Source organism: Plectropomus leopardus, chromosome 12, assembly GCF_026936395.1.
Source record: "Plectropomus leopardus strain MGB_pleo_1.0 chromosome 12, ASM2693639v1, whole genome shotgun sequence".
Lineage (NCBI taxonomy): Eukaryota > Metazoa > Chordata > Actinopteri > Perciformes > Serranidae > Plectropomus > Plectropomus leopardus.
The window spans coordinates 24,950,246-24,974,602 of record NC_142187.1 but is presented as its reverse complement, the minus strand read 5'-3'; the positions used below and the strand labels follow the sequence as shown (position 1 = coordinate 24,974,602).

Sequence of the window (24,357 nt, the reverse complement as noted above, 5' to 3'; positions counted from 1 at the left end):
TTATCAAAGTAAACAACTTGCATAAGAGACAGCATCTTTCATGAGCAAACTGCAGAGGGAAGAGATGAATCCCTATTGATTCTCTTTTATGTTTAGGCTCTCTAGCGTGCCATCCAGACACATCAGCTTATACTACCATCTAAGGATGTAATCAGTGCAGCACAGAGAGCCGCTGGCCTTCACAAGCACAGGCCTCTGAGAGATCTCAGATAGCTGCGACTGGATCACGCCAGTGACCTCACTGGCTGGTTAGGCAGAGCTCCTCACTCTTTTTCTGTTGCTCATGTTCAAGTTATTAAACCATTTATAACACACTGAACAAAACTCCTGTGAAACAAGGTTATCTTCCAACATAGACTTTTATGGAGTTCATTTTAAGCAAGAAACACAAGTTATTTTATTACTTGTTAGATCACCTCTGTGCTTGATAAGGGGATTTTATTTTAAATTCCAAGATAGTTCCCAGTGTTTGATTACAGCCGACCTGGGAACAAGTAACAAATCATTGTTGCAATGCAATTAAGTGTAAGATTTGACTCAACAATGTCATGTTATAGTTCATAAGATGATGATAGATAATTTATTAATCCTTCACAGGAAATTACATTTGTTACGGCAGTTCATTTACAGCTAACCACACATAAAGTAAAAGCATGTCTGTAATAATCCACAGGAAAAAAAAACAACTTGAAAATATATAATAAATAATATATATCAAATACTAATAAATACTTTGTAAAGTATAAAAGTTTGAAATGCAAAAGTGCAGTAGTAAAATAGATGCACTGATTTTGTTATAGTGCCTATTAGGACACCAGCATCTCTGACCTTCTTGAGTGAGCTGGGACGAAATTTGAGGACTATCTAACACTATACTACGAGCAGGGAATGTATCTTTATATAAAACTGCACATATTTACAAAAAAAATAATGATAATAATCATACTATTACAGTCTCACATACAGATTACAGAATGTTCCTATGTACATGTTTGTTGCAATGCGGTGCTGAAGCTGTAACCTTTGGACATCTTGAGATATTGACCAGAATGTAAAATCAAGCTCTGCAGGTTGAGTCAAGTTGTGCAGGTTTGAGCAGTGCTTGACATGTTTGTTCATCGGGAATGCAGGCAGAAGACACTAAGGTCATTGTAATCCCAGTGTTGTTGTTTGGTGGACTGAAGACCCTCTACACTCTTAAACAGCTGAACAAACATACCAAATACATATATTACCTTGACATGTTCTGACGTCAGCTAATTTATGAGAATTGCTGCTTAAAACATGATTTTAAGCTTATGTTGGAGTTTTACAATGGTTTAAAGAGGTCTACAAGACGGTCAAACCTCATTGGAGTCAAACTGGCAAACAAAGGTAGCAACAATTTATGGAATAACAGTGCATATTTCTACAACTTGTTGGCAACCAAAGGAATATGTATTTGTTCATGCATAGCCCTTTACTGTTATATGTCAAATATATCCTTGTGAGGTGCAACAACAATTCCTTATGGTCATTTTGGTGTTGGTGTTTTTTTTTTCCACCTCCAAATGTGAGAGGCCAGTTTTTCAGATGCCTTTCACAAGTATTTGAACCTTGAATGCTACGCAAAGTATTGCAATATCTTTTTTTAAAAAACATGGGGAAAAGGCAATTAGCAACTATAATAATAAATGCTTTACATATTGTGAGAAATTAGTAGATTAGTCATTTTTGGGTCATTGCCTTCTTCTTGTGTTTTTGTAAGAAATAAGCCAATTTTCTCAGGTTTCAAAGGGTTAAATAATTAATTTATGCCTAAGTGTTTTTTTATTTTTTATTTAGCAGAAGAAAATGGTGTTGTCCTATCCATGCAAAAGTTATTCAAAAACAATTTCCAGGCACTTTTAATGTAATATCACCTGTATTACCGCACAGAGCACTGCTCAAGAGTCTGAAAATAATGCCCAATGTTTTCAATGCCAATTTTCACCTCCTGCCCCTGCATTTGAACCACTCAGCAGGACTGAGAACAGCACAATAGCACAGATTTGAACCCTGATCATCTGGTTAAAGAACTGCGTCCTATTTACACTGCTACTCAAGGTTACAACTCGTGGACAAAGGGTTACACGGCCCTCCTGTACAGTGACTTCATGCACTGCACAAGAGTTCACTACAGGTAGATAATTTGAGACTTTTTGTTGCATACTTTTGACTGTAGTGATGTATAAAGGTGTTATAGGTAATAAGAAGAAAAGGAAAAGGGAATTGTTTCCATTATTGTTTCCATTTTATGTGTTTTGGTTAAATAAATTATGGCACTACAGTGACCTCTAGAGGGAGTTTTTATTATACAACATTACAAGGATTAATCCGAATTTGAAATATATTATTGTTCCCCACAGGGATATTGTGATTAGGAAGCATTATAGAAAGAGGAAATAATAAGTATGAAAATGAGAACAAATTTAAATAAAAATATGTGCATTATGCATCAATTTCACACCAGTTTTTAAATTTGAAAAATGTAAAATATGTAGAATATGCTAAGTATGTAAAGTGTGTAAAAAAAATGCATTGTGCTACATTACAATGCAAAAACTAAAATGTAAATTTTAGAAATATAAAAAAATATGTGTTATGCTACATTGTACAACACAATGTATTCATAAGTAGACATAAATATAACAAAATATATACAATATGTGCATCTGTTAGATACATTAGTGGTGTTAGAAGAATCAATTAGGATAATGAAGAATATTGTTCAGTTAAATGATTGCACATAGTATAGTACTAATTTTTGAAACAACTAGTGCAGTTAAGACTGTTAAGCTAAATGACAATCAATAAATAAAACTGTGACAGAGGTGATCTTACAGTTTGATTCGAGTTTTGTTTCACCAATAAAAGTTTACTCATACTTTACATCATTGATAGTTAATATTTAATAATCAAACTCATGTGGGACTGACTTGTTCATTTAAATACATGATGTACATAATGTAGATGGATTACATTTGGGATATGGCTCTGGCGTCATCATTCCCCACAAGCACACATTAAATTCAGCCCAGTAGACACTGGGGACTAATGATTTCATTAATGACTTTGAAACATTTAGAGACTTATGCATTTATGCATTCATCTACTTGGCAGCAATTGGTCTTTGGACTTTTAAAAAAGCATTCAGGTTGGGATGCTAAATGAGATGAAGTCGACTGTGGCCTGTAATAATAAAAACACACTAAAAAATAAACACTTAGGGATAAAACTGCATTAATTGTTTGTTTGACTCAATGTCAGGGATTTTGGTTGCATTAATATCAATTTTGTATTTTTTTTTTTTTTAGATTAACCAAAGCAAAAAAAGTTTCTGTAACTTTGCATGGATGTTTCTATTTCTTCATTTTTGACTGTTAAGAGCATACTCCCATTCTTTGCCTTTTGTGTTTTCAACCACTGAAATGATCCCAGATAAAGAATATATAAAACAATTAAAAGTTTCAGTTTAATAAAATACCACTAGTGGAGACGTCAACCCTTAAACTATCTCCTCTCTGCAGTAAAATAGGATCATCCACACACTGCAGCCTTACATTAACCACACCCCTTCTCATGTTGCAGCAAAACACTCGACGTCGTTTTTTTCTGTTATTTTCCCAGAATACACCTGGAAAAGTACAGTGACGAAAGTACATACTGATGGGAAATTCGACACTATTGTAAGATCCGAATCTTCTGAACCAACTCAATGGGACGCACATTTTAGACTGTTGATTTACTTTATTGATCCGTGTGGGTTCATAGGTCACATATGTGACACAAAAAATAAATATACATATATACATGAATACATAAAATAATGATTAAATTATAAAACTGTATAAACAAAAACATAATCTAAAATATTAAAGTAACGTAGAGGTGGGGGAAAACTGATAAACAATACAATAACAATACTCAGCATACAACAACATGTTTTCAATAATGTGGTGATTTAAGTATTATGACACTATTGTATAGTGGGGCCTCTGCCAATTCTCACCCCTTGTATAATGTTAGATTTTATCTGATATTATTTCTAAATTTCTTGAATTTGAAAGACTAATAAAAAGGACTTGGTTTCAAACTGAAAGTAGGGTTATGGCAAGCCAAAAAAATAACAAAATAAATAAAGGAACATATTTCAAACACATCTATTTAAGTCTATGTATACACATGTATATGTATATAATACTAATGTTTAAACATTATTTATAGCCTATAAGTAAAATTATAACAGCGTAGAGTAAACAAGGCAGCAAATACAGCAGAAACTGCTTTTGTGACAGCTACAATCAAATGCTAACATGATAATATTAGACACATGTAGTCTGACAATACCATTTTACTAAGTTACGACAGTTTATATCGTTAGCCTTCTGAAAATACGAATAACATATGCAAAAGCATAAAAATTTAGCATAAAAGAAACAGTACTTACCTTCAATAAAATACAAGTGGTATGTCAGCTAGCTTGCAACGTGCTGGCTGTGAGATGTGTTTCAGTTGAACGGATCGTTTACGGACCGCACATCAGCAGATGACAACAACAAAACAGACAGAGCTACTAAGAGGGTGTTAGCGTAGTTAGCTACCTGAGATAAACAATTGGTGGTTTTGTCCGTGTGCTACACCATCTTTGCCGGATATTGCCAAATCTGACATTGATTTTACAGCACCATGGTTAATTTGTGCCATCAGCCATGGTTGTCGGTTATTTTATTCTAGTTTAGTCCAGCTAACGTTAGCTAAGTGGCTCGCTAAGCTAGCTCTATGGATGCCAAGCTGAAACAGGTTAGCTAGCTAGCTCGGTTGCTAGCTTGTTAGCTAACCAGCTCGCCTATGCGAGGTGGATAGGGAGAGAACAGGGAGATGCGAGCGAAGTGAGGTAAGGCCAACGAAATCATTTATTCAACTGACTCAATGTGGAATCTCATCGTTATACCAATACAAGTCTAAACAGGGGATGTTGGATATTTAGGCTAATCTCATTACATTTGTCAAATTCATCGACGTTAGAAATAGCTATCTTGCGCTACCCTGACAGCTGTGTTAGCTAATAGCCAGTTAGCGCAGTCAGAGGGTTGTTATTGACCAGCTAGCATGCTAGTAGCTGCTGGTGGCCCCTTACTTAATTGGCACTGTAGCCATGACTAACCAGAGCCCTCGATGTTAATAGCAACGTTAAGTGTTAGTGTACTTTTAACTGTAAACGTTTATTCTCTGGTAACTGTATGATAAGACGTTTGCGGAGGTACAGCTATTAACGGCAATGAGCTATCGGTAACTAACATTGATACTATGTTATAGCAACTTAGCTGGTAAGGTGTTTCATGTTGTCACGCTAACAACAGTTCATGGGTAGTAGTTAGTTAGCGCTTTTCTGTTATATCTGTAACTTGGTATTTTTGCAGTCTAGCTTTCAGGCTCGAGGCTCACAAGTTAAACGCCTAAAATGTTAACCATCTACTTCTACAGGCAGTCGTGAAAGTTTGCCTTTGTCTTACATCAGACCAACATAATAGGTGACTTCTTACATAATAAAAACTTGACAGTGTCCAGGAACTAACGGCACGGTGACTCAGCTACTCAGCTAAACTAATTTTCGTTCAGGGGCCACATACAAACCAATGTTATGTCATAGGACCAGACTAGTTAAAACGTCAACTGTTTTACAGTTCATTAAGCTTTGATACAGTAAAAATGCTTGATTTTTAGTATGAGTGTAGTGTGAGATGTCCTGATCTCCGATATTTCTGTTATTGTCAGGAATTGTCAAGCAGTATTTTTTTATAGTGCTGAAGTTTTCAGATTTGAAGTCATTTCAAGACTTTGGACTTTTAATTACTGGAATGTTTCTAAATTTACACAACAATGCTTGATTTTTGTGCCCGTACATCATCAGAGATGCCTACAACTGAAATGTTATAGTCAATGTCAGGGTTTATCTATTTAATTATTATTTCTAGCCACCCAAAAAAATATAAAAGAATAAAGACATTTACAGCACAATCAAGTCGTATTTACTTTTTAATTTGTCTCGTATAATTTTGGTCAGGCTCTAATATTTATGATTTATTTTATATTTCACACTTGGCAAAGTCATCCAGAGGGCCAGATTGGACCTTTTGGCGTGCCGGTTCTGGCCCGTGGGAAGTACGTTTGACGCCCCTGATGCACAGAAACAGACTACCATGATAGTGTCCTTACATATCATTATACATACATACAACATAGGTATTAATCAAATAGCTTCATGGCATTGTGGTTTCAGTAAATTGCAGCATCACTTCTCAGCAGATCTTACTTAATAATAATAAAGGACTAGACTATATTTATCAGAAAATAGGGGTGGCTGGGGTGTGACTTAGTTTTTGTTTTTTGTTGTTGTTTATTTTCATGATATTATGACCAAAGTCACAATTATTTTTCCTTGAGCTTCCCTGAGTGACTGGGGGGGAACTATAAACAACTATTTTTTATATTTACACCAAATGTAGGTACTAGTGGAGCAAATGCAACGAGCAAATAGCACAAGTTATCACCAAAACAAACAGCTTACTTCTTACAAAAATTGCAAAGTATCTTTAAAAATTGTGTGGTTAATGCCCATCAGAAATTTGTAAATTTTACAAATCTGGCTATGATAAGTGGTGTAATTTTGCAAGCATGCCTTTCAAACCTGCTAGAGAGATTTTGGATTCAGATGTTATATAAAATAAATACAAAATACAAACATTTATAATGTTTATGTCTCTCCCTTAAGCTAAAATAAAAAGCACAAATTCTCCTCAGTGCTTAAAAAGTTACCTGACATGCCTCCCCCTGTTTTGCATCACCTCTTCCATCTCATCTTCATCAACTTTGAAAACTAAGATTACTAAGATTAAGACTATCTGATGTTTGTGTTTGTGTTATTTTTTCACAGGGTGGCCTTGAATGAATAAATGAGCAAGACAGGCAAATGCGAAGAACTCTGGGAGATTCAACATGAAGTTGTATGTGTTCCAGGTCAACAATGGCAGCACATTGACATTTGACACCGATCTTGCTGTCCAAACGTAAGAAACTGGCATTTTACTTATAACAGCCAGGAATAGTGGTCAGTACATCTTGACTATTTTAACTTAAATACATTCTTTCCTTGTCTCAGTGTACTGGAGCTTAAACATGCCATCCAAGCCAAATACAAGATTGCAATTCAACATCAAGTCCTTGTTGTCAATGGAGGGGAATGTATGGCTGCAGAGAGGCGTGTCTGCAGCTACAGTGCTGGCACTGTAAGTTTACACAACTTATGAGTGTGCTTTGTATTTCCCTTGAGGGTATACAGGTTGCATTTGTGCATACTGTTTTTAATGTTTTACTGTTGATCTTCAGGAAACCAACCCCATATTCCTGTTCAACAAAGAGATGATCTTGTGTGACCGGGATCCGACGATCCCCAAAACCACCTTCTCTATTGAGAGTGAGATTCAGGTCAAGGTGGAGGAGTCTCTACTGATGCCAGCTGTCTTTCACACTGTTGCCTCGCGAACACAACTTGCTCTGGTAGTTCTCTTTTTACTTTTTGAGCTGCCTTTCATTGAGGTTTTCATTCTGGCCCTAAGAAATTGCATTGAAATGTTTGCCCATCTTTCTGCACTTTTACTTTATGAGATTGTTGTATGGGAAGCTCCTAACTTGTCTTGATTTTGTTATGTTTTTTTGCCTCTTCAGGAAATGTTTGAAGTTGCCAAGAAACTTTGCTCTTTCTGTGAACGACTGGTTCATGATGAACACCTTCAACACCAAGGCTGGGCTGCCATCATGGCTAATCTGGACGACTGCACTCTGTCGTATCAGAAGTTGCTTATGAAATTTGACACTTCATACACAAATTATCAACATGACCTGGAAGAAATTAAAGTTAAACTTTCAAAGTAAGTGCTGGTACAGATTACATATACACATAACTTCATACTTTGCTTATTTTATCTAATAGTTTTGAACTTGAAATACAAAGTACTGTATGCTTATATCTGCGTATTGCCTTTTCTGACGTGATAACTACTTATTTAATCACAATCATAACTAAATTAAATAACTGAAATGAGCCTGATGAACTTGATGGTCTCAATTTTGTTATGATTGCAGGTTAGGAACATCAGTGTCTGTCATGGCGAGGATACCTCTGCTGGAATGTTTGACGAGACACAGTTACAGAGAGAGCATGGAGAAGTCCAGCTCGACCCCAGGAAAGGATTCAGACGAGACAGAAGAAGAAAAGTCCACTGACTCTGTGCTCTGCGCTGCTGATGCACCGAAGCCCCCCAAGTCATCACCCTCTTTCTCAGCTTCGGGGACGGCCACATGTGAGTCAACTGGAGACCAGGAGACAAATGAAATGACTGACAGTGGTGGGTTGAGAGCTGCGCTATTAGATGATGATGATGCTCCAGAGCTCGCCAACCCGCCCTGTTTCAATGTCACACTGTTAGACTGGATCAACGTGCAAGACCGACCCAATGATGTGGAATCGGTTGTGAGGAAATGTTTTGACTCCATCAATAGGGTGAGTCACAGTTATATGAATAGAAATGACAAAATAGTGTTCTAAATATGAAGTCATGAATTATGGTGGAAAATATTACAAATCTTGACTGAAATGTTTCTTTCAGCTTGACCCTCGGATTATTCAGCCCTTCCTGGCAGATTGTCGTGACACAATTGCCAAGCTAGATAATCAAAACATGAAAGCCATCAAGGGGCTTGAGGACAGGTTGTACGCTCTAGACCAAATGATTGCAAGCTGTAAGAAGTTGGTGAATGAACAGAAAGAACTTGCTCAGGTACGTAAAGTAAGAAAAAATAAACTATAAAATTAATGTCTCCTTTATTTTTTTTTTTTTAACGAACTGTGCTCAATCATTATCTCCTGTAGGGATTTTTGGCCAATCAAAAGCGGGCCGAAAACCTGAAAGATACATCTGTTCTGCCTGATTTGTGTCTGAGTCACACCAACCAGCTGATGATCATGCTGAACAACCACAGGAAGCTGCTAGACATCAAAAAGAAATGCACCACTGCCAAACAAGAACTTGCAAACAACCTACAAGTCCGACTCAAGTAAAAATGAAAACCACTTCTTCCCCAGTTACTTTGTTATACTTTTGTAATAACCAGTGTTGGACAGTAACAAAGTACATTTACTGAGGTATTGTACTTAAACAGAGCTTTTGATTATCTGCACTGAACTTTAGTATTATTATTTTTTACACTAATTACTTTGACTCCACTTCATTTGAAAGACAAATATTGTACTTTTGACTCCACTACATTTCTATGAAGGCTCTCGTTACTCGCTACATTTGCTTGTCTACAACAAGTCAGTGTATTCAGTGGGTTGTTTTATAGGCATCACATTCTGTAATGTATTGTGATAATATCTGACAATATGTTGAGGTTTAAAAAAAAAAAGAAAGAAAAGAAAAGTGAATACAGAGGGTTTTTTTAAAGCTAGTACTTCAGTACTTAAACTCAGTAATAATTTGAATCAGCAACTTTCAATTGGAGTAATATTTGATCAGAAGTATCCATACTTTGACTCAAGTAATAGATTTGTATACTTTGTCCACCACTGGTAATAACTCTGTCTTCTGTGCTTGTTTCTAAAAATGCCAAAGTCAAGAAAATCATGTTTGCAACATTAACAATTGTAATGATTTTGCATTAGATGGTGCTGCTATGTGATGCTTCATGCGGACCAAGACGGGGAGAAACTTCAGGCTCTACTCAGACTTCTGACGGAGCTGATAGAAAGAGTGAGGGTGGTGGAAGCTCTCAGTACGGTGCCCCAGATGTACTGCTTGGCGGTGGTGGAAGTCGTCAGGAGAAAAATGTTTATGCGCCACTACAGAGAGGTCAGTGCTAAATGCCATCATAGGACAGTAATCATGCTTTCAGACATAGTAACTCAAAGGGGCAAGGTTTGTTGCTTCACTGAATCTGTAGCTTTTGGGTGTGTTCTGCGCTGAGCACATAATTTCGGCTCTACTGTAATTGGGCAATTCTCTGACTTTGCCACTATAATGAAGAGAGAACCAGACTATTATGTTGTTAGCTAGAGCTTGAAAAGTAAGTTAAGTTTTTGTGTTTTGTTTGTTCAGTTTTATGTTTTGGAGGCATTACTTGCTTTTCAGTGTTTTTACCTTTGTAATGTAACATTCCTGAAGCAGTAAACGTAACAAAATATTATAACGGGTGCCTAAGCTGATAAAATGAGATAGCATTGCTGGTCTTGTATCTTTTCCAGAAATGGAACTTGTGTTCATGCCCTTTTATGAAGGTCATCCTATTTATCAGATTCATGGAGGACTAGGAGTGAGTCACTGTGTTGTTTGGGAGTTGAACTATTGGTGGCTGCCTCCATCACATTAGAATAAGACAAAAGGCAAAGACTTTATCAGCGCTTTGAATCTTTGCTTAGTGAAATATAAAAGGCACCTGAGCTGACAAAATAAACTGTCATTGTGGTCCTTTATCTTTTATAGGAATGGAACTGGTCTCGATGCCCCTAATTGTGGGATATCCTATTTACAGACTAAAAATTAAATAAAAAAAGTTTTTGCTCCCATTTTTTTTCACAGATTTTAGCTTTTTTTATGCACTCAATAGATATATTGTACTCAAATTGCAGTCACAAATTTGTTAAAATCCAGATTAGTGAGCACTTCTCTTCCAAGATAATCCAACCACCTGACAGGTGAGGCATTACAAGATGCACAGCACAATAAGAAAGAAAGACGTCTTTTGTGTGCATAAAACAGTGAAAGATCTTTAATTTAAACCTATAAAAATGGGGGGATTATGTGGCATTTAAGTCTTTGTTTTATGTAGTAGCCTTACAAAGGTCTAGGAGTGTACATTTGTGCTTTTTGGGAGTTGCTTTATTGGTTGCCACTCCTATTGCATTAGAATAAGGCTAAAGGCAAAGGCGTTATCAGCTCTTTGTATCTTTGATAAGGACTGCTGTGCTACCTCTTTGTGTTGCAACTAAATATGCAGTAAGAGTGAGTAATAGAAGCCAATAATAGAATTGATTTGGTCATATTTGTCGTCTTTACTGAGCTAAATTTTGTTTTTTTCTCTCTCCTGTTGCGCTTCTTTGCTCTCCCTTTATATTTTTCTAAAATTGTGTCTTAAAGAGTTTCCTGCTGAGAGACAGACCTCTTTGTTTTGTAGAGATAATAAGACATTGATTGTACAGTTTTGAACAGGAATGAATTTAAACAGTCTCCTTTTTTGACATTTAAACTCATAACAGAAAAATGCTTCGTAACATGAAAATCTATGCTTGGGAAGTTGTGACAGTTGACATTTTAAGAAACACAGTTATTACTTTGTTGTTGAAAAATCTTTACTATCAATCTTTTCAGTGGGCTTATGCACTTGTGAAGGATGGGAAACGACTGTACGAGGCGGAGAAGTTCAAAAGGGAATCCTTTGGGAAACTCTTCAGTAAGTGTCTTTTGAAAATTATCAGCTGATGATATTTGAGTTGTCACTGTAGTGCCTGACGTGTTTTTGAAATACCACATATTCTCAAACAAGATTAGCGTTTTGATGAATTCACGTAATTTCTTTCAGGAAAGTCTTTCCTCAGAAATCGTTTGTTTAGGGGACTTGATTCATGGCCTCCAACATCATTTTGTGTAAGTTACAATCTGAGAGCAGTTTGGTAAAGTTAGCATTATCATGTATATTATTTTCACTGTATTATAAGAGATCTCTTCTTTCTTCTCTGCTTATTATTGTTTACAGACACGAAAGCCCAGAAGGTTTGACGACGAACTCCCAGACATCTCACTTGACGACCTGCAGTACTTGAAATCTTGTTGTCCTGTAGAGGTGCAGCCTTTCCTTATGTAAGTCACTATGTCCTCAGTTATTAAAATAGCCTTACATATAACTGATTGCTTTGAAGCCTGATCCTGTGGTTTCGAAACTGACCCGACTCCAAGCCTCTATGGCACTAACTTGCAGACTTTCTGCCTTAGACTCTTAGCACTGTAAGAAAATCTTAAGATAGTTTTGACTGTTCAATCCTTTATGTTATTGCTAATATTTTTTTCTGCAGGGTTCCCACAATGTGCGACTTCGAGCCCTTAAATCGCCACGTAGAGACGCTTCACCAGTTGGTCCAAGCCGCACAGAGTGTTGATGAGATGTCCCAAACTATTACTGACCTGCTAAGTGAACAACGGGTAATGACTGCTTTATTAACAACCATAATTTGTGTTAATTATTTTTGTATGAAGAAACATTTTTGCTATTTTTGCCACCATCATGACTGTAAGGGAGCAGGGAGGGACAATTCCACTGGGTACAGCTGCAACAGTGTGCAGTGTATAAAGTGGTTGCAATTAAATGCAGCCGCCTGGTGAAGATGTGTCCTCTTTTAAGTGCACTTTTGTAATTAGTAAAGCCCACTCACCACAACACAAAAAATCTGCAAACACCCGCTGACATCTGTTTTTTTAACGCAGTAGGAACGTGTACACTTGGTATTCACACCTGGGTCATGGCTATTTATCGCCTCCAGCTCCAATCGACATCAACGGGAACGCAACACCTGGTTAGACATGCTTATTTAAGGCCCTTAACCAACAAGATACAACAACGTGCCAACCCAAAATACATTTTTTTTTCTGCCCAAGCAGCACTCAAATATCGCTCTAAATCAGTCTTAGCCAAGTTTGAAAGAGAGACTGAATAAGTAAGCCATACATTTTTAACAAAAAAGAAACTGTGACGTTTTCACTGGCCTTATACCTGTATTCCGGCCTGTATGTGATGTCAAATTTGACACACCAAAAAAGACACATGCTAATTTTCATGGAAAATGGATTTAAATTGAAATTGGTCAGGTTTCTGGTGCAATAAATATTTCCCTTCTCTCTTTCTCTCTCCCTTCATCTGCTCTGTCTTTGCAGATATCATTTTGTCAGAGATCAACCGTGTTGACCCCACAGTCTGGAAGCATCCCTGAGACTACGACACCGAGGTCCTCCAAAACCCCTACCTCTCTTAGCCTTCAGGGACCCAGCTGCCAGCCCCTACATGTTCCCGTCCCAGCTCCTCTAGAGGATTTATCCCCAGACAGCATAGACGCACAAACATTTGACTTTGAAACCATCGGCCACCCAAACATGGATCCCGTCCTGCAGCAGGGCTCCCTTGACTTGGATTCTCTAGCAGAGAGCCCTGAATCTGACTTCATGTCTGCTGTTAATGAGTTTGTGATTGAAGAGAACTTGACCTCTCCGAACCCTATCAGTGACCCTATTAGCCCTGAAATGATGGTGGAGTCGCTGTACTCTTCAGTCATCAATGCTATTGACAACAAGCGTATGCAGGACACCACAATACTAGAGAGGGAGAACTCAAGGATCACTGTGCTCAAACAAGTTATTGACAAGTACAGATCTGCTGCTGAGGAGTCCCATTCAAACTTCAGAAGTGTAAAAGATGACCTCTTTCACCTGAGAGGCCTGGTATTAAAAGAGCAACATGACTTTGGCTTCGTTTTGAGGAATATGACCACAGAGGTGAGCAACATAGTGGTCAACATCTGCCAGACACAAAAACTGGAACTGAAGGAGCAGCATCAAAGTGAGCTTCTTTCCCTTCGGCAGGAGCTTGAAAAACAGGTTCAGACGCTAACAGAGGAAAACCAAGTTAACCAGAATATTGTCAAAGATGTCCAACACGCAATGCTGGAGCTGGAGGGACTCATGGAGCGTAAAGAGAAAGAACTTACTCAGCTTGAGAATGAGAAAGAGCGATGGGTTGAAACAGAGAGCAATCAGACGGATAGGATCAAAAACCTGGAGCAGATGATCAGCGATCAAACCGAAGAGATCAAGACGCTCTCAGCTGAAAGAGACTCTCTGACCAGCCAGCTCGAGAATCTGCACTTTGAGATTGAACGCAGCCAGCAGAAGATCCGGCAGGAGCTGGAAGTTGTTGAGCAGTCCCACTTAAAGGAGATGGAGGACAAATTGAAGCAGGAACACAAAGCAGAACTGGAGACCCTCGCTAAGGATAACCAGGAGGCCCTTGAACATCTGGCCGCTGAAAATAGTGCAAAGTTAAGTGAGGCGGCTGATCACCACGCCGCTGCACTTAAAGAAAAGGACAACCAAATTAAGGACTTGGAGGCTCGTGTTTCTGAGCTCGCAGAACTGCGCTGCAAAGTAGAGGTGGAGCTAGCTCTCAAAGAGTCAGAGACTGAAGAGGTGAGGCTCTTGTTTGAAGAGGCCAAGATGCAGCAGGCCGAGGCTGTGAAGTCCCAGGTTGAGGCTGCGACCAAAGTCCTTAGCGACGAGCTGGCAGATATCAAAAAACAGCTTCATGTTAAAAACGAGGAGTATGAAGTGGACTTAGCAGAGCTGAGGACTCTCATGAGGATTGAGAAGGACCACTGCATCTCAGAGCTGGTGGACAGACACGAGGAGGAGACGATTTTGTTGCGTAACGAGCTCTCCTCCCTGCAGCGGCAAGCCAAGGAAGCTGAGAGGAACCATGCTGAGCAGCAACAGAACCTAAAGCAGGATTTGGACCAGCAAGTTTTGGCTCTAAGTGAAGAAAAAGAAAAGCAGTTCAGGAGTTTCCAGGAACTGGAGCAAGAGTTGAGGACTGTTATCAGCAATTTGCAGGCAGAAAATGACCTGCTCTCCAAAAAACTAGAGCAGGACAGACAAGCAGTTGAGAGAGATTTAGAAAAAGAAGAGGCCTCTAAGGTTGCATCACCAGATGCCTTTAAAGAGTTAGAGCAGCAGAAGGAGGACATGGAGAAGAGACTGTTAGACAGAATTAGACTACTTGAGAATGAGCTTCATGAGAGACAATCCTCAAAAAGGTAAATGTTTGATCACAACAGCAAACGCACCTCATATAGAAGTCTAGCTTTGGTTTTGGGGGTTGAAAAGTGAACCAGTCTGTAGTTTGTGTAAATTTTATCTGCTTACATACAAAACTGTGACAACCTCTGTTAAAATCTCCGTTATAAATAATCAGTTTTACTGTTAATTAACAATGAACTGTTTAAAGGGACAAAACACTCCAAGCAAGTTTCTGTCTCTTAAAGCCCCCCTATTGAAAAGGCCCAGATTGCTCCTAGTGGTCAGTGTTTTCGGGTTTTACGTATGTGTGCTTTTGGAGACTTTGCACCGTCATTGAAGCAGGAATAATGTCTGTAAAAGAGTATAGCAGCCCTCTCTGCATTGAAAAACATCACCATTAAAAGCTTCAAAACACAAGCGATCATGGTCCAGGAGCAATATGATTTGGAATCAGGAATAAATTAACAACACTGGAAACCAAGATTACATGTTTCCCTGGCGTTAGCGTGCTGCTACATATAGCAGTGTAGGCTATGTAATGTAAATACTTGCAGTGACGTGTCTGTAGCAAATGACCATACAGAAATTTATCACAACCTGACGTGAGCTTGTCTCGAAAGAAGAAAAAAACATTGAAATGGAGTATTTAGAACGGGCTGAAGCCTGAGGTTTTTGCTCACATGGATTACTTTTACTTACATTTACCTTATTATTTTAAACTATGGCCACTTTCAATATGAACATTCAACATGTTAACACTATATATACAAAAGACAATAAGAAATATTTTTAAAACCCCCCTTTAACTGTTTTTTTGTCTCTGTGTGCTTGTATGTCTTTGTAATTCCTTTACCAGAATTAAAGTTTATTGTGTGCCTTTCAGCGATGAAGGGTTGTCACTGCAAGCTGAGGGACGAGCAGATGCCGGAGCACCTCTGTCTCTAGATTCAGCACTACAAGAGCGACTGCAGCAGGAGAGGGCCTCCCTGCAGTCCCAGATGGACCTTCTAGAGAAGAAGAAGAACGAGGAGATGCAGAACCTCAAGACTTCACTCATTGCAGAGCAGCAGGTTTGTATTTTGGGTTTTTAAATAGACGGGAAAAGTACTGCGTCTCATAATGTTTAGACAAAGAAGTAACTTAACTTTTCATTAATTTCACTGTAAGACAATTACAATAGATCTTTACCATAATTTATGTCATATTGATCCTAACAATGCTTAACAGTATCAATGAGGGTAGACTTAAAAAGTATAGTAAGGAGTTCTTACTTTATAAAACCTTTGATTTTTGACAGTTATTGACACAGTTGCTCTCAGCCACTTGTATTTAATTTAGAGTGAAAGATTCAATAAGAAACAGCTCTGCATTAAAATGTCTTAAAACAGCTAGACCTATGTAATATAGGGTGTTGAGTTGTCCACTTCAATTTACAAATGTTTCCAATAGGGGTCGTACTATTCAACATCATATATAGCAAGTTCCCAGCAAATTTCCTCTATATAGTTCAGTGAAAATTAAAATAAAAAATGAATAAATAAAAATATCTCCCTGAGGTTTACAAAGTAAAGTTCCTCCCATACTGACACTTTCTTTGCAGGTATTGCAGACTGCCTTTCCTGGTGTTGGTTGAATGTAATACACACACTTTTTTATTAAGTCATTTTACCTGTGATCATTAAAGGAAAACGCAGATACAGATACTCGGCAAAAAGCCAAATATCTGCTTCAATAATTGGCCAGGCCATTAATCTGGGGACCTCTACTTTCCAACAGTCTTCAAACCCAGAGAAATCTGTAATTATTCAAAGTAATGTGTCTTATTTGTTCGCCTGTCAATGATGTCCTATCCCCTTCACCCTGTTTAGTTACTCTAACTTTCGGGGAAACACAGGAAACACCAAATGATCTTTCAGAGCGTGACAAAGGAATTTGAGAAATGGAAGGCGGCTATTTCATTAGTATGAAATTACATAATGTGAAACAACATGCATAAACGAAACACCGCAGTGGTGGTTTTATATCAATGAAGACAAGTCCTGTGATCCCGTGCAACTTCACAAGGTCATCAGAGTCTGTCTTTTGTTTTTGTTTGGATTGAGAGACTATTTAAATCTTACATGTCAACAGATCAATCTTTTATCATTTGTCTGGCACTGATTCTGATCTCTCTGATCTCTTAACACCAAAAGAGCCTCAAGGGGCAGCAGACAGATTTTTATCGCTCACTTGCAACTATACAAACATGAATCTTGTCTGTAATTGATTACAATATTTAGCTCAATCTCAGTTTTAGAGATATTTGACCTCTCTCTGTTACACTAAACCTTCATTATTTAACCTGATAAGACAATTGGTTTGCACAAGCTATTACATCAGTAAGCTGTACTAACTGTAGCAGCTGTTAAGCCCCCAAAATTCCATTTCTTTTTTTGTTGCTGGGTATAATAGATGGTGAAAAGATCAGACATGAAACAAAACAAAAAATCAAATGGATTAATAAAAATCAACAAAACAACTGTAACTCCCATGGCTGCAAGCTGATCTGCATTGTTAGAACTTAGCATTAAAAAGGCATCCTCTCAAATCATGTGTGCTTTGATATGAATTCCCTCTTGTGCCCAAAATGGCTGTTAACCTTGTTAAAACTGTAAATGGTTTTCTTTTATGCTTCTCTAGACTAATTTCAACACAGTTTTAACCCGAGAGAAGCTGAAGAAGGAGCAGATCATCAATGAGCTCACAGAGAAGTTGCGGAAAGTTACTCAACAGCAGGAGAAGGACAAAGGTAAGTGCTGTACAAACTGAGCACTTTCAGACGAGAGTGATCAATTTATGTCTAATAAAAGAAAGCGTTTGTGGAAATTGTGTCTTTAATGTAATGCAATCTTGTTACCATCAAACCTAATAAATAGCCTCTAATATTACCTGCCATATTTAAAGAACAGCCATTCTTTAAGGATTTTATGTGATGGATTGGCATGTTGTGATTGTCAGTGTCTCTTATTTATCCGAACTTATTGCAGCTCTGATAGAGACACTCTCAGAGGACCGAGCTAGTGTCATGCAGGAGAAGAAGCACTTGGAAGAAGAGCTTAACCGCCTGCGCAGCACTGCACTGGTCTCCTCTGCCTTCTTCACTCCTAACCCCTCAGCTCAGGAGATATCAGAGGCTGGAGCAGGAGCTGCCGCAGCAGCACGAGCTCTGCCTGTTGCCGGGGCTTTTTCCTCTGAACCCATGGCTGAAACCGACAGACTGGCCTCTGTGGCAGCCGTTCGAGAAGACGAACAGGTTGATTCAGCAGTGGAAGCCAGCATGGTGACAGTCCAGTAAGCGTCTTTGTTCCAATAAACATGGTTTTGTTTACAGTTTTAGATATATTGTAGTGATCGTGATGTAGATTACAGTTCCATGCTCAGAGTTATGCCAGTCAAATTAGGCTTGGCGGTTCAATACGAATATTCAACCATTTTCTTTATATTAAGTTTTAAGGTCTGAACAGGCTCAGCAGGATGTTCAGAGTAACAGCTGCATGCATGTAATATAGTTCAGAAGCTAACGGCAGATCAGCAGTTTGCAACATTTTTTGCAAACACTACATATCAAACAAAACAAAGAGACTGTATCACATTAAGTTGCTATGAGCTGTCTCCTCCCCTGTGTCGCTGCCTGAGTCTACGCAGCCGCCTGTACCAAAGAGTAGCAATAAAGTCAGGATCACTCCCTCCGCTCCAAAACCTGGGGACCGAAATGTCCCCAAAAGTACACTGCACAGAACATTGACAGGCAAAAACCAAAATGACTGCTCAACTTGATGTAATCTTAGTCAACTGAGGAGTCACCAACTGAATCAACTTTCAGGGTGCAGCCCTAATATTCACACACATGCACGCACACACACACACACGAAAACAGGTTTACAGGAGAGAAAACATTTACTGGGTTCCTGCAGGTCCTTCAATAGTCTTAAGGTACTGAATTCAATCTCAAATAAGGCATCTTACAAATACTAAGACATGGGGAGAAGGGTGTAATTGGTACAAGATAATGCATATGAGACTTTGTATTTTATGCAAAAAGTTTTTCAAAAGGCAGTGGAATAACACATGTAGAGTGAAAAACTCAAAATCAGTCTGCCAGCTCCGTTCTACCCTTGTCTCCATCAGAAAACAAAGAAAGTCTTATTTTATATCACAATTAACATTTTGGTAAAATTGTCCCTAATCTGTAGTAACTGACGTAGGTTCATGTTTTTTTTCTATCCAGTTTAGGTTATTGTAGAAGTCTTACATTTAATTCTGGGTGGAATTAAAAAAAAATGGTAAAGACTGAAATGTAACTTGCTGAACACTGTAGAAGCCTGATTTACATGCATTGCCTTTATCTTTTAAGGCCTGTGTTGACATTTATGTGTCCCTACTTCACACCTTATTTTTGGACCCAGAGTGACACATTAAAAGTTCACTAAATTATATACAAGAGACATGTTTAGTGCAGCGTGACACTGATGCCAAAATAGATTTTTTTTTTAGGTCAGAGCATTTTGACAGTTCACTGAGAGGACGATCTTTCTGGAGGAGAAGCACACAGGTTTTCATTACTGCATATCTGTCTGAATTTTACAAGTAGCCCACTGTAGAAATTGAGTTATTTAGATTGAAGTTTCAGCTTAAGTTGGATTTTGGATTTAAAGTGAAGACAGACAACTTTTCAACTTTTCCCCAAGTAGTACTTCCAAATGATAAGCTATCATTGATGCTGCTGTTGCTGTGACAACCGAATCGTTTTCCATTTTCCTCAGAGCCTAACAACAAACACAGTTTTCACAGATATTTTGGTTGTTCCACTGTCCCCCATTTCCAGTACTGGAGATAGTAAAGACCGTACATTGACACTCTTTGATAACTAGGGATAGCTACTGATAGCTATCAGGGGGAAAACAAAAGCGCTATCCTCTTCTGGTTTTCAGTGATGCAGTTTCTTTGTACCATAAATCTAGCTTTCAGTTTTCTGGGAGATAAATCTGTGTGTTCCAACACCCATACTACTCCAGTGTTCATACTAAAATACAATCAGCATGCCACAAAAAGATTTGCTATGTCCCAAAACATACTACATCAAATGCAGTTTGCCAAAAAACACAGGATGTCCTACTGCATCAGATCAGATTTTGCAGTATGCAAGCCAGCCACCATCTCTGGCTGTTCTTATCCACAGTCCTCTGCGCAGAGCAAGATTCATCACATCAGCTGAGCCACAGACAGATGACAGCTCAGCTGACAGAAACCGCAATGACGCGTGACAGCGCAATCAAGTGACCGATGACCAGTCGAAAAGATAGTAATAGTAGGAATCGTTTAAGTAAACAAAATAACCATAAATATAACAACAGCTAAAGGACAAAACTATGACAATAGCAATGACATAAATGCTGATGTAGCTTTTCTGTTGTGAATATAATGTTAGTATCCACAGCAAATAAAGTTACAGCTGAAAAGTTAAAACTACACACATCGCAAATTAACAAAAGTAGAGTTCTCGGGGGTTCAAACTTCAAAGCATCGTGTTATGATAAAGTAGTATGTCCTAACTGTATACATACTCCATGCAACTGTACATACTCTGTAAGGGCAGCTGTACAACTGATAGTACTGATAGTAGAAAAGAAAAAAGTATGCCGTTCACAGTCTGCACACTGAGTCAAGAAATCAAGTCGTCGGCAGCAATACAACTCTGGTGAACCAGGTTTTCTTTTTCTCTTAACCTGACTGAGATGACTGTTGTTTACGTGATGTTAAAGACATCAGGTTACTGCAGAAAGCTGATCGGGGGACTGCAGTGAGAGATAACTTGTTGTACGTCTTTTACAATCAAAAATGAATGCCACTGAATTACAATCAGTCTTTATCTGCAGCACAGTCTTCTGTTGTAATAAGAAGTCATTCTCGAATTCATCACTCTGCTCCACCTACCAACAGTGAGACCTGAAAATACTGTTATAGGTAAACTTAGTTCATTCAAAGATAAATCAGTTTGTTTTCTGCATCACAATACAACCGAATTACAAGAATGGGGTTTATTTGGCAGCAAAGCCTAAATAGAAACTAAAATATTTCATTGTTGCACTACAACATGTCCCAGCAAGCATCTTTTATTGTAAAAAAAAACAGGATAGGATTTTATTTAAATTGTTGTACTTTTGGAACTATTTTTATTTCTTTTTGTTAAGTAATAGCCTATACTGTATATATTTGTTAAATACAATCTAAGAAAGTGGACTTAAAGTGACTGCATTTATACACCGTATCTATCGTTATGATGACATGAAATCGGTTGCCAGTTACTGACAGAAAAAGTTTTTGCGCTTTCAAAGCGAGAATAAAAAGGATGTTGAGTAAAACATCCAAAAAAGGATGGACAGCAAGGACATTTGACAGTGGAAGAAAGGCAGGCTAGGATCAGACAGTGTAAGTTTTCCATTTATTACTTATAAGGATTAAGAATTTGTAGCTGTTACAAGAGTAAAAAAGAGAACCAATTTCTATTTTGATCACTTTTCATTTTCTAAATAATACTGCTGCCATTTCTCAAATGTCATTAATCTGTAATCTAACGTTTTCTCTTTTGCAGTGATAACATCCTGATGTCAGAGGAGAAACAGCGGATACTCTTACTCGAGAGGGTAAATACAAACACATCCATCACTTTACATTTGAGAGCACAAGATGTTTCTGGGTGTCTCTAATCGGTTTAATCAATGTTTTGTGTGTTTTCAGACTTTACACATGAAGGAAGAGGAAAACAAGCGCCTCAGTCAAAGACTGGTCAGTTATTTGTTATCTTTATGAGATGTGCAGCACCTGCTCCACTAGGTGGCAGTAGCATCAAAGAGTAAAATCCTGACCCAGGAGGCCAAAGAGCTCGGTGAAGAGAGATGAATTTTCAGGAAACAGTGTCATTAGAATGAGCAGAGGGATGAATTTTTGTAAAAAAAAAAAAAAACATTAAAAAAAAACATGCACGCAAATTTAAATGTTAAAAAAATATGCATATATGGTTTAACAAATTAGTTTAACAGGCCCTGACTTTCTATGACTCACAAAGGATGATGGAACTTAAATTAGAGTATAATGCTTTAAAAAGGGTAAAAGTGCCAATATTTATTACGAAACATTTTTCTAGCAAATTCCCAAAAAGACAAATGTTAGAAGTGTATAGCCAGTGTTGTCAACCCTTCAGTGCTACATGTGTAACGTTGCCCTAATCCTTTTCTTTGTAGATGTCTCAAAGCATGTCGTCTGTGTCGTCACGGCATTCAGACAAAATCGCCATCAGAGAGTAAGTGAATTTTAAAAAAAAAACACATGGTCGTGCTGCTGTGATTTTTAGCTGTTTTTGTTTTTCGCCAAAACTCTGACCATCATTACATGCGGTGTAATTATACACATTTTTGTATAATTACATTAATGTGTTGTCTTTTGTGACGATCAGTTTGTAGAAGTCGGTGTCATCATCCCTTTGTGTCTTTGTGTCTTTTTTTTTTTGTTTGTCAGTTTCCAGGTAGGCGATTTGGTTCTAATCATCCTGGATGAAAGGCATGACAACTACGTGCTGTTCACAGTTGGTCCCACCCTCTACTTCCTCCACTCAGAGTCTCTCACTGCACTGGACCTCAAACCAGGTCAGCTTTGCCCAAACGTTTTGTGACCTTGATGGGAACTGTAGTGTTTGTTTTATCATTTACTAATAAAATTTATATTTATCACTGGTAGTTGGTTATTAGATTTTGTAAGTCAGGAATGAATTTATTTGTAACAATGATACTGTGTTCTGTATGTACGTGTTCTCAAAAAATGTGTTCATGCTTTATTTTGACTACAGTTTTCCTTATGAGCTTTGTTACGCACACACAGGCATTCATTTGTGGTTTAACAAGTATTTGTTTAACAAGTCGATTCATTTTTATTGTTCAGCATCAGGGACCTCAAGACGGCCGTGGGTACTTGGAAAGGTGATGGAGAAGGAATATTGCCAAGCAAAAAAGGTACTGCATTTGCCAAAAGTTCTATTGTGTGTTTTTATTGTTGTATATGTGATTTTAATGAATATTCAAGAACCAATATACTGACATAAATTAAGTGTGGTCCTAAAATTATTATGTTATAAGATTATTATTTTTTTAGAATTTCCACACTGGGTTTAGATTTAATTTTTTTGATATGTTGACTTGATCCTTGTACGCACAGTTTGAACCTTCTGTCTTATTAAAGCTTTTTCTCCTTGTCTCTTTTCCCTCACTAGGCCCAGAACAGGTTCAAGGTTCCTTTAGGAACCAAGTTCTACAGAGTGAAAGCTGTTCCCTGGAACAGAAAAGTATAATAGCCAAGTAATGAGCTAAAAATGTATATTTATATTGCTTAATTTTTGAACAGAAACTTCACATCATAATTCATAACTTGAAAATTGAAAGACCTTAAAAATGGAAAGAATTAAGATAGTCATCATGCTATTTTCAGTTTTTAGTTCAATATCCCACCTGCTACCACATTTTTGTTTTTCTTTTAAACCCAGATTTGTTATTGTGGACCAAATGCTATTAACTTTATTAGGGCATTGCCCTAAACACTGTGGCATTCTGCCATTTGACCTGTGTGTAAAATTGAACAAAATTTGGATGTTAAATATTAGTTCTCATTATCAGCATTTGTCCTTTTGTGGAAAATACTGTGTCATTATCAACATAATTAAATAAAAAATATACATTTATTATAAATGTTTATGGAGGAATGTTCATGGCATGCATATTGATATATTTTCTTTGATTTACTTATCCAGATAAATGTTGTAGTTGGAAATGTAGTTAATGCTGTTTGTTACTCACAAAGCAGTGTGGCCCTCTGTCAATACTGAAATGTACATTATGGCTGACTGGTGGAAACAGTCGTCTTTGCAATCCTTGAAATGCACTTTCAAAAACGATGCTTTTGTTGATTTGAAAAGGGAAGTTAATTGAGCTGTCAGAACTAAGTAAATATATCAGCACAAACTTCTCACTATCATAGAATATTGATATGTAGAAAGGAATACTTTGTGACTGTGTTTCATTATCGGAAGACATTGTACATTATCCATCAAATCACACATGTAACAATAAATGACTGTATTGTAAAAGATAGAGTTTTGAAACAATAAAGGATTGATCCCAAACATATTCTGCCGTTTTTATCGTGGCCAGTTATTGTTGTCCATATTTGGGAATTATCTGTGATGCTAAGAAATGTACATGATGCTACTGAATTCACCCTTATTATCATTAAAGGGTGAAATATTTTCCTGGTTCATGAATAGAAAATAATTTACTACACCAGCAGACATTTGGTATATTTCACCAAGACCCACTCTCCTGTTGAGATTTCTGTATTAACTAACAACATATCATTTTAT

General features: G+C 37.6%; 1 protein-coding gene across 1 annotated transcript; it reads left to right on the top strand.

Annotated features, from left to right (window-relative positions):
- Positions 1-4,557: 4,557 nt before the first annotated feature.
- rb1cc1 (RB1-inducible coiled-coil 1) lies at positions 4,558-24,124 on the top strand. The gene is made up of 23 exons (XM_042497160.2): positions 4,558-4,915; positions 6,956-7,088; positions 7,181-7,307; positions 7,408-7,578; positions 7,747-7,949; positions 8,164-8,581; positions 8,688-8,858; positions 8,951-9,135; positions 9,743-9,929; positions 11,445-11,526; positions 11,656-11,720; positions 11,830-11,933; positions 12,146-12,272; positions 13,002-14,929; positions 15,796-15,982; positions 17,592-17,700; positions 17,939-18,242; positions 21,544-21,595; positions 21,690-21,737; positions 22,193-22,251; positions 22,467-22,594; positions 22,887-22,957; positions 23,215-24,124. The coding sequence occupies exons 2-23, from the start codon at positions 7,018-7,020 to the stop codon at positions 23,290-23,292; spliced, it is 4,875 nt and encodes a 1,624-aa protein (XP_042353094.2). The 5' UTR covers positions 4,558-4,915; positions 6,956-7,017; the 3' UTR covers positions 23,293-24,124.
- Positions 24,125-24,357: the final 233 nt, after the last annotated feature.

Coding starts and splice junctions, on each gene's coding strand:
- rb1cc1 (XM_042497160.2), top strand. CDS start 7,018: ATGAAGTTGTATGTGTTCCAGGTCAACAATGGCAGCACATTGACATTT. Junction 11,721..11,829: donor GGCCTCCAACATCATTTTGT/GTAAGTTACAAT, acceptor TATTGTTTACAG/ACACGAAAGCCCAGAAGGTT. Junction 22,958..23,214: donor AATATTGCCAAGCAAAAAAG/GTACTGCATTTG, acceptor TTCCCTCACTAG/GCCCAGAACAGGTTCAAGGT.